Source organism: Dasypus novemcinctus, chromosome 4, assembly GCF_030445035.2.
Source record: "Dasypus novemcinctus isolate mDasNov1 chromosome 4, mDasNov1.1.hap2, whole genome shotgun sequence".
In the NCBI taxonomy this organism is placed as follows: domain Eukaryota; kingdom Metazoa; phylum Chordata; class Mammalia; order Cingulata; family Dasypodidae; genus Dasypus; species Dasypus novemcinctus.
Window position 1 is genome coordinate 102,719,316 of NC_080676.1, and position 15,183 is coordinate 102,734,498.

The 15,183-nt window shown below is 41.3% G+C and overlaps 1 protein-coding gene across 1 annotated transcript in view; it reads right to left on the minus strand.

Annotated features, from left to right (window-relative positions):
• Positions 1-11,738: 11,738 nt before the first annotated feature.
• LOC101440155 (transmembrane protein 45A-like) overlaps positions 11,739-15,183 on the minus strand; it is a 108,700-nt gene continuing 105,255 nt past the window's right edge. Inside the window, exon 6 of the mRNA XM_004479222.5 lies at positions 11,739-12,232. Coding sequence (XP_004479279.1) covers positions 12,139-12,232 — 94 coding nt within the window. The 3' untranslated portion in view covers positions 11,739-12,138. The remainder of the gene's footprint in view (positions 12,233-15,183) is intronic.

The window sequence follows — 15,183 nt, forward strand, 5'->3', positions numbered from 1 at the left end:
AGGACAGTCAGAGGATGGAAAATGCAGCTTTCATTGCCCAGGTGGTGCCAGACATCAGATGGAAACTTCAGAAGCTAGACGGGTTCACAGGGATGAACATCTCCCAGCTCCTTGAAGCCACAAAGTATTCATCAAATGGGACAAAACTGCTGAAAGGGAAGTGAAAAAGCAAGTGAAACAGCAGGTCTCCCTGTTAGCAGCAGCCTTAGGGAATCCAGACCCAACCAATCAAGGAGTGCCACCACAAAAAGGGGGAAATACCTACAAGAGAGCACTCCTGGCAAGAGATCAATGTGCCTACTGTAAAGAAACTGGACGCTGGAAGAAGGAATGTCTGCAAAAAGGCCAGACCAATAAGTGAAACACTCCCAGAGGACAATACCAGCCCGAACCCCAAGACCACCTGATTGGACCAGCAGGACTCAACTCTGAATATGTAGATGACCTCCTGCTGGCTAGCGAGACAGAAGGAAATTGCTAGGAGGGAACTCTGGCACTTCCACAACTTGTAACACAAACTGGGTATAAAGTGTTCTGAAAAAAGGTTCAGATTTGTCAGCAACAAGTTAGGTATCTAGGGTTCATCATCTCAAAGGACACCAAACACTTGAAACAGAATGAAAGAAGGTAATTTGCACTATCCCAACACCTACCACTAAAAGAAAGCTTCGTGAATTTCTGGGTGTGGCTGGATTTTGTCGCATCTGGATCCCAGGTTTTGCAGCTATGGATAAACCCCTTTACAAAGTCCTCATGGGCCCAGAAAAAGAACCCCTCATCTGGAGCATACCCCAATAGAAAACCTTCAAAGAAAATAAAAAACAGCTCAGCCAGGTTCCTGCCTTAGCACTCCCAGATATATCTTGGGACTTTAGCCTGTTTGTGTGAGAGAAACAAAGGTGGCTCTAGGAGTCCTCACTCAAACCATCCTCCCCTGGCAGAGACCTATTGCCTATCTATCAAAACAGTTAGGGACAACCAGCAAGATGGTGGCAGAGTAAGGAGCTCCTAGAGTCAGCTCCTGCTACAGGGCAGTTAACAAACACTCAGAGCTCTCTGGAGGGGGCTAAAGCACCTGTTTGGGGGCTTTAGGAGGACAGAAGATCATCCTGCAACATCCTTGATGGAATGGAAGAAGGAGACTGCTCATCTGCAAAGAAGACTCATAAGTAGAGTGCTGAGTGCTCCATGCTGCGGAGATCAGTGCCCATCCTCCACTGGAGGCACAAGGAGCCTTGGGAGCTGTTCTGTGGCTGGAATAAAAAGCTCCACTTCCTCAAATGGGGGAGGAAGAGATGGACCAATTTCAGCTACTGATGAGTAAATTCAGTGGGCTACACTATAATCCTGAAAACAGCTAAAGTTTGAGCCTGTCCAAGTCAGAAAGGCTGGGAGATTCCATTTTAACGCCACACCGGGCACGAGGGGGAGAAGGGTGGACTGAAATGGTGGAGACTGGTTTCTTTCCATCCAGATCAGATTGCAGCTCTAGCCTAGGCCCCAGTGCCACCTCCAGCAGGGAGGAAGCTGTGGGGACCTGTGCCAGCCTCTCTGGGAAATTACTGGTCAAGCCGCAGAGGCCAATGATCATCCTACTCTGGCTGCTTGAGCCACCCCAAGAGCAGTTCTGTGGCTGGAGTTGGAAGCTCCATTTTGCAGGAACAGAGGAGGAGGAGATGGTTGGCTGCCGATTTCAGCTACTGATAGCTAGATTTTAAGAGATAACCCTGGTAACAGCTGGGGTGTGAACAAGCCCAAGTCAGAAAGAGGCCAGTAGCCTGAGTGAAAGCAGGGCTGACTGAAACTCTCAGTGTAGGCAGGAACCAGTTTGTTTCATGCAGATCACCCTGCAGCCCTAGCCTAGGCTTCAGCCCTCCCTCTGGCAGGGAGGAGGATGATGGGCCCTGCACCAGCCTACACAGGTAAATGTAGGTAACTTTGGCTGGCATAGACTGAAAATCAGAAGGCTACCAGAGCAACTGCAGTCATTTTGGACCTGCACTGCACAGATTGCTGCCCACGCCTGCAGCTCCATCCCCACCCCAGGCAGGGAAAAAAGGGATGTGAAGCTTCATCAGTCTTTCTGGGCAACTGCAGTGTAGGTCTACACTTGGATTATTTCACATACCTGTGATTCTCTCCCTACCCCTGGAAAAGCAGAAAGTTGGAAGAAGTGTCACTGGTCCCTGGTGCAATGAGGGCAGCTTGAGCCTCCACAGGTTACAGCACCAACTACATGCTTGGCTTCTACTGTACAACCAGCAAGGGAGAAAGGATAGGAAGCCCTAAACTAAAGAGAAAAACTGCACCCAGAAGAAATAGTCTAGTAAGCCAGATGCAAAGACACCATCCAAAAATTACAATGCACACCAAGAAACAGGAAGTTTTGGCCCAGTTAAAGGAAAAAGATAAGACTCCAGATGACATAAAGGAGTTGACACAACTAATCATAGATGTTCAAACAAATCTCCTTCATAAATTCAATGAGATGGCTAAAGAGATTAAGAATATGAAGAAGACATTGGGTGAGCACAAAGAAGAATTTGAAAGCATACATATAAAATAGCAGATCTTATGGGAATGAAAGTTGCAATAAATGAAAATAGAAAACATTGGAATCATATACTAGCAAATTTGAGCAGGCAGAAGATAGGATTGGTGAGCTTGAAAAAATGGTTTCTGAGAGTGAACCTACAAAAAATAGATGAAGAAAGGAAAGGGAAAAAATGAACAAGGTCTCAGGGAACTAAATGACAGCAAAAGGTGTGCAAACATATTTGTCATGGGTGTCCCAGAAGGAGAAGAGAAGGGAAAAGGGGCAGAAGGAATATTTGAAGAAATAATGGTAGAAAAGTTCCCAATCCTATTGAAGGACATCAATATCCCTGTCCAAGAAGCACAATGTACTCCTATCCAAAAAAATTCAAAGAGACCAACTCCAAGACACTTACTTATCAGAATGTCAAAGGCCAAAGACAAAGAGAGAATTCTGAAAGCAGCAAGAGAAAAGCAATGCATAACATATAAGGGATATCCAATAAGATTAAGTGCTGATTTCTCACCAGAAACCATGGAGGCAAGAAGACAGTGGTCTGATATGTTTAAGATACTACAAGAGAAAAACTTCCAGCCAAGAATCTTATATCCAGCAAGACTGTCTTTCAAAATTGAGGGTTAATTTAGAATATTCACAGATAAACAGAAACTGAGAGAATTTCTAAGCAAGAGACCAAATTTTCAGGAAATACTAAAGGGTGTGCTAGAGCCTGACAAGAAAATACAGGAGAGAGGGGCCTGGAAGAGAGTCTAGGAATGAAGATTTTATCAGTAAAAGTAACTAAAGTGTCAAAAGAATGGTGAAAATAAAATATGATAGATAAAACTCAAATAGTCAGGAATAAACTTAACCAATGATGTAAAGCCTTGTATTCAGAGAACTGCAACTCAATGTTAAAACAAATCAAAAAAGCCCTAAATAACTGGAAGAACATTCCGTGCTCATGGATTGGAAGACTAAATATCATTAAGATGTCAATTCTACTTAAATTGATATACAGATTTAATGCAATCCCAATAAAAATTCCACGAGCATTAAAGAAAAACTTGAAAACACCATCATTAAATTTATTTGGAAGGATAAGGAGTACTGTATAACCAGAAATATCATAAAAAGGAAAGTGAATCTCATCTCCAGACCTTAAATCATAATACCTGCCTATAGTGGTAAAAACAGCATGGTACTGGCCTACAGACAGACACAATAGACCAATGGAACCAAATTTGTGGTTCAGAAACAGACCCTCACAGGTATGGTCAAGTGATTTTTGACTAGTCTGTCAAACTCACACAGTTCTGGCAAAACAATCCATTCAACAAATGATGCTGAAAATTTGGCCATCCATAGCTGAAAGAAGGAAAGAGGACCCCTATCTCACACCTTATCCAAAAATTAACTCAAAATGGATCAAAAAACTAAAAATAAAAGCAAAAACTATAAAACTTCTAGAAGAAATTATTGGAAAATATCTTCAAGACCTGGCAGTAGGTGGTGGATTCTTAAAGGAGATAAGAGAAGGACTGAGTGGACTACTGATGTTTAATGTATGTAGAAGTTTTAATTAGCTTTACTGTAAAAGTATGGAAATGTATAGAGTGGATGGTAACACACAGTGAAAAACAGCTAGTTTATAAATGGAGATGTGACTGAAAATGTTAGTCTTATAATGTAATGCCAACTGACGGAACGCTAGATCATAATCTAGGAACTGGATAGCACAGTAAACCAAGAGGTGGGTGAGAATTGGGGCTGATGGTACAGATGCAAGAGTGCCCTTTGTTAGCTAGAACAAATGAATATCACGACTGGAGGCTGTTGGGAATATGGAGAAGAATGGGAAAAATACAACTGGAGTTACCTATGGACTGTGGTTAGTAGTAATAATATAATATTCTTGCATCTATGGAAAAATGTACTGTGTTGATACTGAAGCAGTATGGAAAATGTGAGCCAAATGCACACTATGAACATGGTAACAATCAGATTATATTATTTTATCTATAGCAAATGACACGCCACATTGTGGTGTGTTGATGAAGGGGTGTTGTTTGGGAATTCTGCACATGTGCATGATTGTTTTATAAGTTTACAACTTCTGTCATAAAAAATATATTTTAAAAACAATAATAGGGTGGGTTGGGGGAAAAACACACCAAAAGATAAGGACTATGATTAGTAGTAAGATTTTGACAATATTCTTTCATAATTTGTAACAAATTTCTCATGGCAATGCAAGGTGTTTGTGGAGGGCTGATGTATGGGACCCCTGTATGATGTTATGCATGTTTGCTTTGTAAGCTCACAACTTTTACTATACACTTAATTCTTTAGCTATGTTCATATATACATGATATAAAGTAAATAATAATATGATTGGTTAGGGGGAAAATACTTTGTTTAGTAGTAATATTTTGAGAATGCTCTTTAATCATTAGTAAAAAACATTTAAAAACAATGCAAGTTATTGGTGGTAGGGTGAGATGTTATATATGTCTGTTTGATGTTATATATGTTTGTTTTGTAAGTTCACAACTATTATACACTTATTTGCTTATGTATGTTTATGTATGAGTGATCTATTTCAGTAAATTATTAAAAAAAAAAAAAAAACATCATGTAGCTCCTGGGTGGCCTCCCTGCCTGAGGGCTTTAGCAGCAAAAGTAGCTCTTGTCAAAGAAACCGACAAACTCACTCTTGGGCAAGCCATTCATATCATGGTACTGCACACTGTCACCACTTAAATGAACTCACACAGTCACCATTAGCTATCCAACCCTAGGCCTACTCATAATCAAGGTCTGCTTTGTGAAAACCCCAGGATAACAGTAGAAACTGTGTGCACCCTGAATCCTGCCACTTTCCTGCTGACCGAAAGAGGAACTCCTGAACACGACTGCACAGAAGTAAGAGAAGAGATGTATGCCAGTCACCCCAACCTCCAGGACAGCCCACTTACTTGTCCAGATCAAACTTTATTCCCAGATGGCAGCAGTTTTATCAGAGATGGAGAGAGGCTTGCTGGATACGCAGTCACCATGGCTGAACAGTAGTGGAAGTAGCTCCTCTACCTAAAGAGTGGTCTGCATAGTAAGCAAAACTCTGGGTGCTAATTCAAGACCTACAACTTGCTGCTGAGCAAACAGTAAACATTTACACTGATTCTAAATATGCACTCACTACTTTACATATCCATGGAGCAATTTATAAGGAGAGGGGACTCCTAACTGCAAGGGGTAAAGAAATCAAAAACAAAGAGAAAATCTTTCAACTACTAGAGACAGTCTGGAAGCCAAGCAAGGTTGCAGTCTTCCACTGTCGGGGACATCAGAAGAGAATGGATGCAGTTACTGAAGGGAATACACTAGCCAATGAAGTGGTTCAACAGGCTGCCAAGAGAGCCTTCAAACTGCAGGCCCCACCACTGGTGCCTCACTTATTCCTTTTAGGGCAACGCTTTGAAAAACTAAACTGTACCCAGAAGGAACAGGAGTGGGCAGAGAGAGAAGGAGGGCACCAGACCCCAGAGGGAAACTGGCTACTCCTGGATGGCTTAGTCTTCATCCCAAAGGGGGCCACCTACACCCTTGTTCAACAATACTACCATCTCACCCACCTGGGAAAGACTGCTTTAGGAGCCCTGCTCATATTACTACATTGCCTGGATGGCCTTGTTCTGCACCACTGTTAGCAGCCAATGCCAGACTGGCACTAAAAACAACCCCTCCCAAGGTCCCCAGGCACCGGCTGGCATCCAACACACAGGAACTTCCCCTTTTGAAAATTTAACAACAGATTTTACATAAATAAAATCAAATTGAGGGTATAGATATTTACAATAATAATGTGCATCTTCTCAGTCTGGGTCAAAGTTTTTCCCACCTGCACTGAAAAATCAAGAGAAGTAACTAAAGCTTTGCTTGGAGAAATAGTTCCCTGGAACAGGATACCCTTATCCATAGGCAGCGACAATGGCCTGGTTTTTATAGCAGCCATTATCCAAGAGCTAGCGGAAATGTTGGGAATAAAGTGGAAGCACCACACAGCATATAGGCCCCAGAGCTCAGGGAAAGTGGAATGCATGAATCGAACCCTCAAAACCACCCTAGCCAAGTTCTGTCAAGAAACTGCCCTCCCATGGATGGATCTGCTCCCATTAGCCCTCCTTAGAGTCAGATGCATCCCTGGACCCTCGGGCTATTCGCCTTTTGAAATCCTGTTTAAATGACCACTTCCAATTATTCAAAACTATAAGGACTATCTTGGACTCCTAGGAGAAACTGGTCAAGGTTCCACCCTGAGACTGGACACAAAACGTCCTGTCTCAGGATCCCATCCCATTAGGCCACCTAGTACACCCACACTCATCCGGAGATCTAGTTTAGGTAAAAGACTGGAAGAAGGAGCCTCTCTAGCCCCCCTGGATGGGCCCACATACTGTTATCTTTGTAACTGCCACTGCTCTCAAAGTTTCAGGTATAGCCCCTTGGATTCATCATTCTACAGTTAAAAGGGCACATGCCAATGAAAAACAAGATGACTGGATAACCTACCCTGTACCTGACTGTCCCTTGAAAATCCAAATTGCCCGGAGCCACCAAGAATTGCCATTACCTGACTAGATGGACTCTGCTTCCTGTAGTTCCTGCTCCTCTTAGGACTGCTTGATTTACTGTTTGGGACTGGACCAGCAGCTACAGCTCCCAGAGACTGGAATGTAGTTGAAAGAATACTAATCTTAATAATGTACCTGTGTCTTGTAAGAGGCCTTGCTACTTTAAGTTGTTTTTCCTCACTTTGGCTTGGGGCCATCACCAAGCCCTACTCCCACTGTACTGGGTGTTACAAGGCCATCGTATCCACTGCCCTACAGAGGCTAAAGCAGCTCCAGGGATGATGGTCTCCTGTCCCTGCCTTAACTATTACACCTATTTGCCAGCAAAATGTTATAATATCCGAACTGTTACCCTATGTTCAGAAAATGGGCAAAAGTTCTGGATAGGCACAATAAAACACTGGGACAACTGCAAAACCTGGGGTAACCCAGGATAGACCGTATGTTGGACCTATCTCCCACAGGTAGGCATGTCTGATGGGGGAGGGGTGCAGGACCAAGCCCCAGAGAAAGCCTTAGAATAGGTCCTCCCCAACCTCCTCCAACCTGCAGAGTGCCTAAAATATCAGTGAGTAAACCTCACAGGACTCCACCAACTTACTCAGCTCATAGCTCCCATTCGGCAGGTGGAGTGGCTAGCCAACACCACTTATATCCTCCTCCTGAATGCTCACCCAGATACCAACATCTGTTGGTTGTGCCTGCCCCTCTCAAGGAAGACCTTTATAGGCACCCCATCTCCTCTGGGATGGACCCCCAACAAAACCTTAACTAAAATTAAAAATGAAATTGCCCCTATTGCCATGTGGCCATCAACATCTGGCTGGCTCTCTCAGAAGACAATAAAATCAATATAACCTGCTATCTGAATAAAAACTCCAATCTAACATCAGAATTGGTTGGGACCATCCCTGCAAACCTATGTATTGCCAATTAAACCCTAGCAAGCAAACTGACCCAGCGTAAACTCCCAGGATTGTTCTTCCTGTGCAGAAGCACTATTTATAGATGTTAGAAGCCAATTGGACTGGGAGTTGCATCATGGTGTTCTTAACACCAGAAGTATCCATATACACTGAAAATGAGATAAAGCAAGCCCTAAACCTGCACCAAGAACAGGCCAAATGAGCTCTGCTCACCATCACCATAATAGGAGCAGGTATAGTCATGGGAGTGGGAACTAGACTGGGAGGATTGGGTTCTTCCTTTGACTTTTATTACAAACTTCCCCAAGAACTAAATGAGGACATGGAATGAGTTGATGACTCCCTAATCTTCCTCTGGAGCCAAGTCAACTCACTAGCTGCAGTAACCCTGCAAAACAGGAGAGCCCTAGACCTATTAACAGTAGAAAAAGGTGGAAAATGCATCTTCCTCAGGGGAGAATGCTGTTACTGTGTCAACCAATCAGGAATAGTTACTACCAAAGTAAGAGAGCTGAGAGACCAGATCCAGACAAGAAAAAGGGAACTAGAGGAGTCATAGTTCTCTTGGCTCCTGCCCCTAACAGGTCCCCTCATCACTTTACTCATGTCAGTCACATTTGGCCCTTGCATAGTCAATGCCCTTATCAGGTTGATTGAAACAACAGTAAGCAAGACAGCAACAGCAAGAGTTCTGGCCCTAAAAGAATATAAGCCACTTAGCATGAATGATGCCCCATAAGGTCTATAAGGGCATCGAAGGGGGGAAATGTTGAGAAATAAGAGAGCATGACCTTGCAGGAGACTATCTAATGGCCCACTCCTGCCTTCAGCTTCTGTAACTCCCATGCAAGAATATGACCTTGCAAGAAACTATCTAGTGGACTACTCTTGTTTTCCACTTCTGTAACCCAACTTGAATATTACAGTAGAAAATTTGCCCACCAGCCCAGCAACACATTAGCCAATAAGTGAGAGCCATACTAATTCTACATAAAACCTTATATAAACCTATAAAGACAGGGCTCAAAATTTGGAGATTGAGTCTCCTCTGGGCCCACATATAATAAATTTTTTTTTTCTGAATCTCTGAGGGCCATTTGGGTTTTTCTGATGCTCAGAACTCCTGACTTTGCTGCAACAATATGTGCATACAAAAACAAATCCATTTGTCAAAGTGAGATAAAGATAAAACAGCATTTAGTATCATTTCTGCATATAATTGAGGTTTTGTAGGTAAAGTGGTCCAAATGGGAGCAAAAGGTGACTCCCTTATGAAAGTCTAGATAAATATAAATTTGAGAATAATCATTCCATAAATCATTCTCTCTTTCCTATCCTTAATACACAAATGTACACTATTGGTGTATGTGAATTAGAATACTTCCGATCAAGTTTGTGAATCCCTATGACTGGGGATATGGAATTCAATAAAATGCTCTGGGGTAAAGAGGAGTAGTATAGTAGAATAGAGGATATCAGTCCATCAAGTTATCCACATCAACTTACTGAAGAGGTAGATTATTAAATTTTCAATGGGTTCAGATATTGATTTGGGCCTTAGAGTGATGTTTTATTTCATTATTTATTAAGATCATAACTAAACATATTAGAATGCTGTCATTAGATTAGTACCTTATGGCTAAACACTAGAAGGAAATTATTGTATTACAAGACACATGAAACATTATATTTTGTGGTTCCACTATGTGCTTTTTCCATTATTTTTGTAATTGGGGCAAGATAAGAGGTCCAATTGGTTTGACAACATTTGATGTACCCCATACTGTCTGAATCAAAGATTTTCATTAATTCTTCTGCCAAACACAACACTGATTTCCATCACAATTATTTAAGATGAGAAAGAATAAGCTGATTGGAAAAAAAGAAAAACAATTGTGGCCTTGAGTTATGAAATGTTACTGTAACACATTGATTGAAAAGTCTAAATCATCACTGTAACATTGTTAATCATGTTGGCCTTCATCAATGAATGGATGCAACTTTGCTGTGACTTCTCCAAAAATGCTTTGCAGCACCTAACACACTGCTGGTACAGTTTCAAGGTCAGAGTCATTCCCAAAATAGGTATCTTCAATAATAAGTTGTGGGGAAGCAGACTTGGTCCAATGGATAGGGCATCCATCTACCACATGGGAGGTCTGCGGTTCAAACCCTGGGCCTCTTTGACCTGTGTGGAGCTGGCCCATGCACAGTGCTGATGCGTGCCAGGAGTGCTGTGCCATGCAGGGGTGTCCCGTGCATAGGGGAGCCACACACACAAGGAGTGCGTCCTGTAAGGAGAGCCGCCCAGCACAAAAGAAAAGTGCAGCCTGCCCAAGAATGGCACTGCACACACAGAGAGCTGACACAACAAGATGATGCAACAAAAAGAAAGACAGATTCCTAGTGGATAGAAGCGATCACAGAAGAACACACAGTGAATGGACACAGAGAGCAGACAACTGGGGGTGGGGCGGGGAAGGGGAGAGAAATAAAAAATAAATCTTAAAAATAATAATAAGTTGTTTTTGTGGATTATAGCTTCCAAGTAATTCATTTTTAGCTTTGCAGTTTTTAACATGATTACTTTTATTATTCAAAACTCTCAGATTGTTTTCATATATACATAATATATAATCAAATGTGGCAAAGTCTTCTGTGGTAACCTGCTGTGCAGCATGTCTCATAGGAATACCATGCACCTTGATGCAATTTTGCCGGCGATATTCAGGAGGATTTCCTATCTCATACGTGGATGTTGCAGCACTGTCTCTTCTCCAATTATCTGAAATATTTTGATCAGTTACAAGTGTTCTGAAAACTGCTTCTGCAATGGGTGACTGACAAATGTCACCCAGGCATATGAATAGCACCGGCTTGGACACTTGCTCTGCCATGGCATCAGGTTCGAGGGGCAGCCCAGAGCGCATTGCACAAGAACCTGATCAGAATCTAGAAATTTACTCTTTACACTCAGTTCTCTAAGGGATATTAAAGAGACCTTCTCAGTTTTCCTTACAGGAAAGATATAATGTCTCAAAGCAAAACCAGACAGAACAGTTTCAGGGGCACCTTGTAAACCAGTAAATCTGAATTGTTTCTCAGAGACAAAGAGACTGATATCCTTGAGAAGTTGGGGCAGAAATATCTAAATTTTAGTGTTTTAGTCACTGAAAAAAAAAACATGTTTGATGTGCTTGAGAAATTATAAGTACCCTCTTCACAAGACCCCAGCATCACTTTTTTTTTTTTGCTTGTTTTTCTTCTCCCCTACCCCTCTCATATGCCTAATAAAACCCAAACTCCCAATCTCACTTTGGAATGGGTTTGAGAAGACTCCCCCATTTCCTTGATTGTGCACTCACAGTAAATCATCTTCTCACTGAGAGACATGTTTCTTCTTTGTCGTGACAGATCTGTTTAGCCCTGCTATTGCAAATAACCACTTTACACTTAAAGTAACAATATCTTTTATCTTCTCTGAAAGATTACACGAATCAGGAGGACTTCTGGCCCACTCCCCAGGGGATAACTCACCTGCAACAGAGTAAGACCTCAAAATGAAGAATTTGGTTTCATGTAAATTATTCTTCATCATGTTAGGATGGGGTGCAAATGTATAACAAAAACAGAGATTTGAGGTTTCAGAAATAAGGTGCAGGCACCATTTATTTCTCATTGCAGCAACCACGACGAGCAAGCATAATTCCATGTTTAACAAGTTACAAGTGGGAGCAAGCAGAGGAGGCTTGAGAATATGTAGAAGGCAAATAAAATTAATTTTTTTCATGGTGTGGACATCAACCATTAGATAATCTTGGGAGAGTCCTTCCAGCCCCTTGAATACCATCACTGGCATACAAAATAGACTAATCACCAAAATCAAACTTAAAAATCTAAAAATAAAATACTTAAATTCAAATACTTTAACAAAATTGGAAATATCAATGCTACACTCAAGGACACCTCAAGAAAAAGAAAACCATAGACAAAGACAAGGAAAATAAAAGATTTATCTAGAAAGACTAGATGTCCACCAAAATCACATCTCTTCTTCTGATTCCTGTTCTCGTTCAGCATTTTTCAGGAGTCCAACTTCTGAGGAGCAAAACCTCTTAAGTCTGGATTTAACCAACCTGAGGGGAATGAAAGGGCATCTCATGTTAGATGACTTTTAAAATAAAATCCCAGAACAAAATGCTTCTATAAAACAAACTCCAAATTATCTATGCAAATAGGGCAACCCAAAAAGGAAAATCACTTTTATTTGGCTTTAGAGCTGCGTGAAAATTTCTGTGGATTCAGGCAGTGTGTAAACAAACAGATGCAATATGTCAATATGTCTTGTGAATGTTTTATGTGATTGTTTAACTGGATGCCTAAGTTATTCATAACTGTAGCAGTTTGATAAGGTTATGAATTCCAAAAATAGATATTGGATTGTGTTTGGAATCTGGTCTGTACCTGGGCATAATTAAGTTATGATTAGAGCTTTGATTGGGTCATGTCATTAGAGTGTTGTGTCTGCACCCCTTGGTGGGTGGGGACTCACAGATAAAAGACATGGCAAAGGACAGAGTTGAGGGGTTTTGATGTTGGAGTTTTGATGTTGGAGTTTGATGCTGAAGTCTTAAGCTGGAGCCCCAGGGAGTAAGCATACAGAGGAAAGAGAAGCAAGCCCCAGGAAGAGAGGAACCCTAAGCCCAGGAAGAAGGAAGCCCTGGAAAGAGAGGAACCCTGAACCCAGAGAGAAGTAAGACCCTGGAAGAGAGGAACCCAGGAAGTCTGAACCCTTGCAGATGTCAGCAGCCATCTTGTTCCAACACATGAAAATAGACTTTGGTGAGGGAAGTAATTTATGCTTTATGGCCTGTTGTCTGTAAGCTACTACCAAAATAAATACTCTTTATAAAAGCCAACCAATTTCTGATATTTTGCATCAGCACCCCTTTAGCTGACTAATACAATTCCCAAACACTCAGGAATCACCTATGAGCTTTCATAATCAGGATCAGCCATGGGATTGAGACAATCTTTGAAACATTATTCTGGGAAGCTGGAAAGCAAAGCTTCATTTTTCAGAGATTTGTTGGGGAGGAAACAGTAGTTCCATAACCCAGTTTCACTTCTGTGGTAATCTTTGTGTAATGTGAGATGGATTCTGATATAATAATCCAACAATCAATTAGCCAAATGGGTTTTAAAGGCTCATTATGATTATTGGATGGAATTAGCTTGCCATGTGATCTCACTGAAAGGCAGTACTGGATTTTTTTAAGCTCTTCCTGAAGTTTTTATCAATATTTGTCAGGACATTACAGTCTTGGTATTATCTCTACAAGAGCAATATAAGAAAAAAAATGGAAAACATTTAAAACACGATTTCCAAACTAATGAAGCCTAAACTATAATAACACTGAAAAAAGGATATATTGAAATAACAAACAGGTGTTTATCAAATGCTTATTATTTGTTTAAAGTATGTCACACATGTAAGAAATTATAAGAAAAATGTGTTGTACTCAAGGAGACACATTCTACCTAGCAAAAACACTAACACACATGAACCAACAGTAAATATCACAAGATAGATTATAATTGTTAATGTATGGTAGACATTGAAGTGCTGAGAAAATTGAAAAGGGAGATGAGCAAGGGGTGGCATAATCAAAGGAGGTTTTGTTGAAACATGTACATTTATTGTGGATGTCAAATATAGGGAGCTGCATTTTCAAAAGTTTAGAAAACAGTGTGACATGGGGCAGAAGTTGGGGGTGGGGTAGAGGACTGAACGATATCAATGGACTTTCTGGTTTCCAGAGAACTGTAAGTAGATTAGAGGTTCACTAAGAATCTGGGGGCTTTTGAAACAGGAAGAGACAGTAGGCTTCTTTTTGCTCTGGATGAGGGCTATCATGAAGAAGAGAGGCTCCTTGAATACTGACATTGTTCTTGGAGACTTCCCAGCCTCTAAGGAGATGAGACCCAGATGTCAGCTTAGAATAACAGGGGAAGAAGCCAAGTTTCACTCAATGACAGAGCCAGCCTTAACAACCAGCTAGTGTACATGATTCAAGGGAAAGGGTAGGATGGAAGTTAAGCAACATACTCTTAGACAAACAGTGGGTCAAGGAGGAAATCTCAAAAGAAATCAGTAACTACATTGAAACTAATGAAAATGACAACACAACATAGCAAAATTTATGGAATACAGATAAAGCTTTACTGAGAGGGAAATTCATAGCCATAAATTGATACATTAAAAAAGAAGAAAGAGGTAAAATTGAAGACCTAATAGCACACTTGGAGAAATTAATTTAAAAAAAACAAAACAAAAAACTAACCCCAAAGGAAGAAGAAAGAAAGAACAAAGATCAGAAGAACTAAATGAAATAGAAAATACGAAAGCACTTGGAAAAATAAACAAAACAGATGAATGGATAAACAAAATGTGGAATATACATACAATGGAATACTACTCAGCTGTAAGAAGTAATACAGTACAAACACATGGGATAACACGGATGAATCTTGAGGACCTTATGTAGAGTGAAGCAAGCCAGGCATTGAAGGACAAATACTACATGAACTTTCGGATATGAAATATGCAAACCAAGTCTCAGAGAGCTAGAGACTGGATGATAGGCTTACAGGAAAATGGGGGGGAGAAGAAGGTTTTGAGCTGACACCTACATGGGTGAAATCTATGATAAAGTGGAGGTAAGTAGTTGTACAGGGAAGGAATAAGATGGGGGCATAAGGATACTATTGGGTGGGGCTTTGCAGGCTTGAGGGGGTTAAGGTTGGGAGGATGGGACAGATGGCCCAAGGAACTGGGGGAGGGTTGGGGGGAGCAGATGAACATGGGAGATTATCAGGTATGTATTTGAAACTATAATGTTGAGAAAACTCTATAGAAAATATATTAAGGAAGGGTTACTTGTTTAAGGTGCTTTACAGGGGGGGCGGACATCTGGCACAGGGACAGGCTTCTAGGGAGTGTGTGAGTGCTCAGTTGTCATAGGGTGTTATATCACTGGGTGGAGACCCCAGGAAGGTGTACCCCCATCCTGGGGAGGCCTGATGT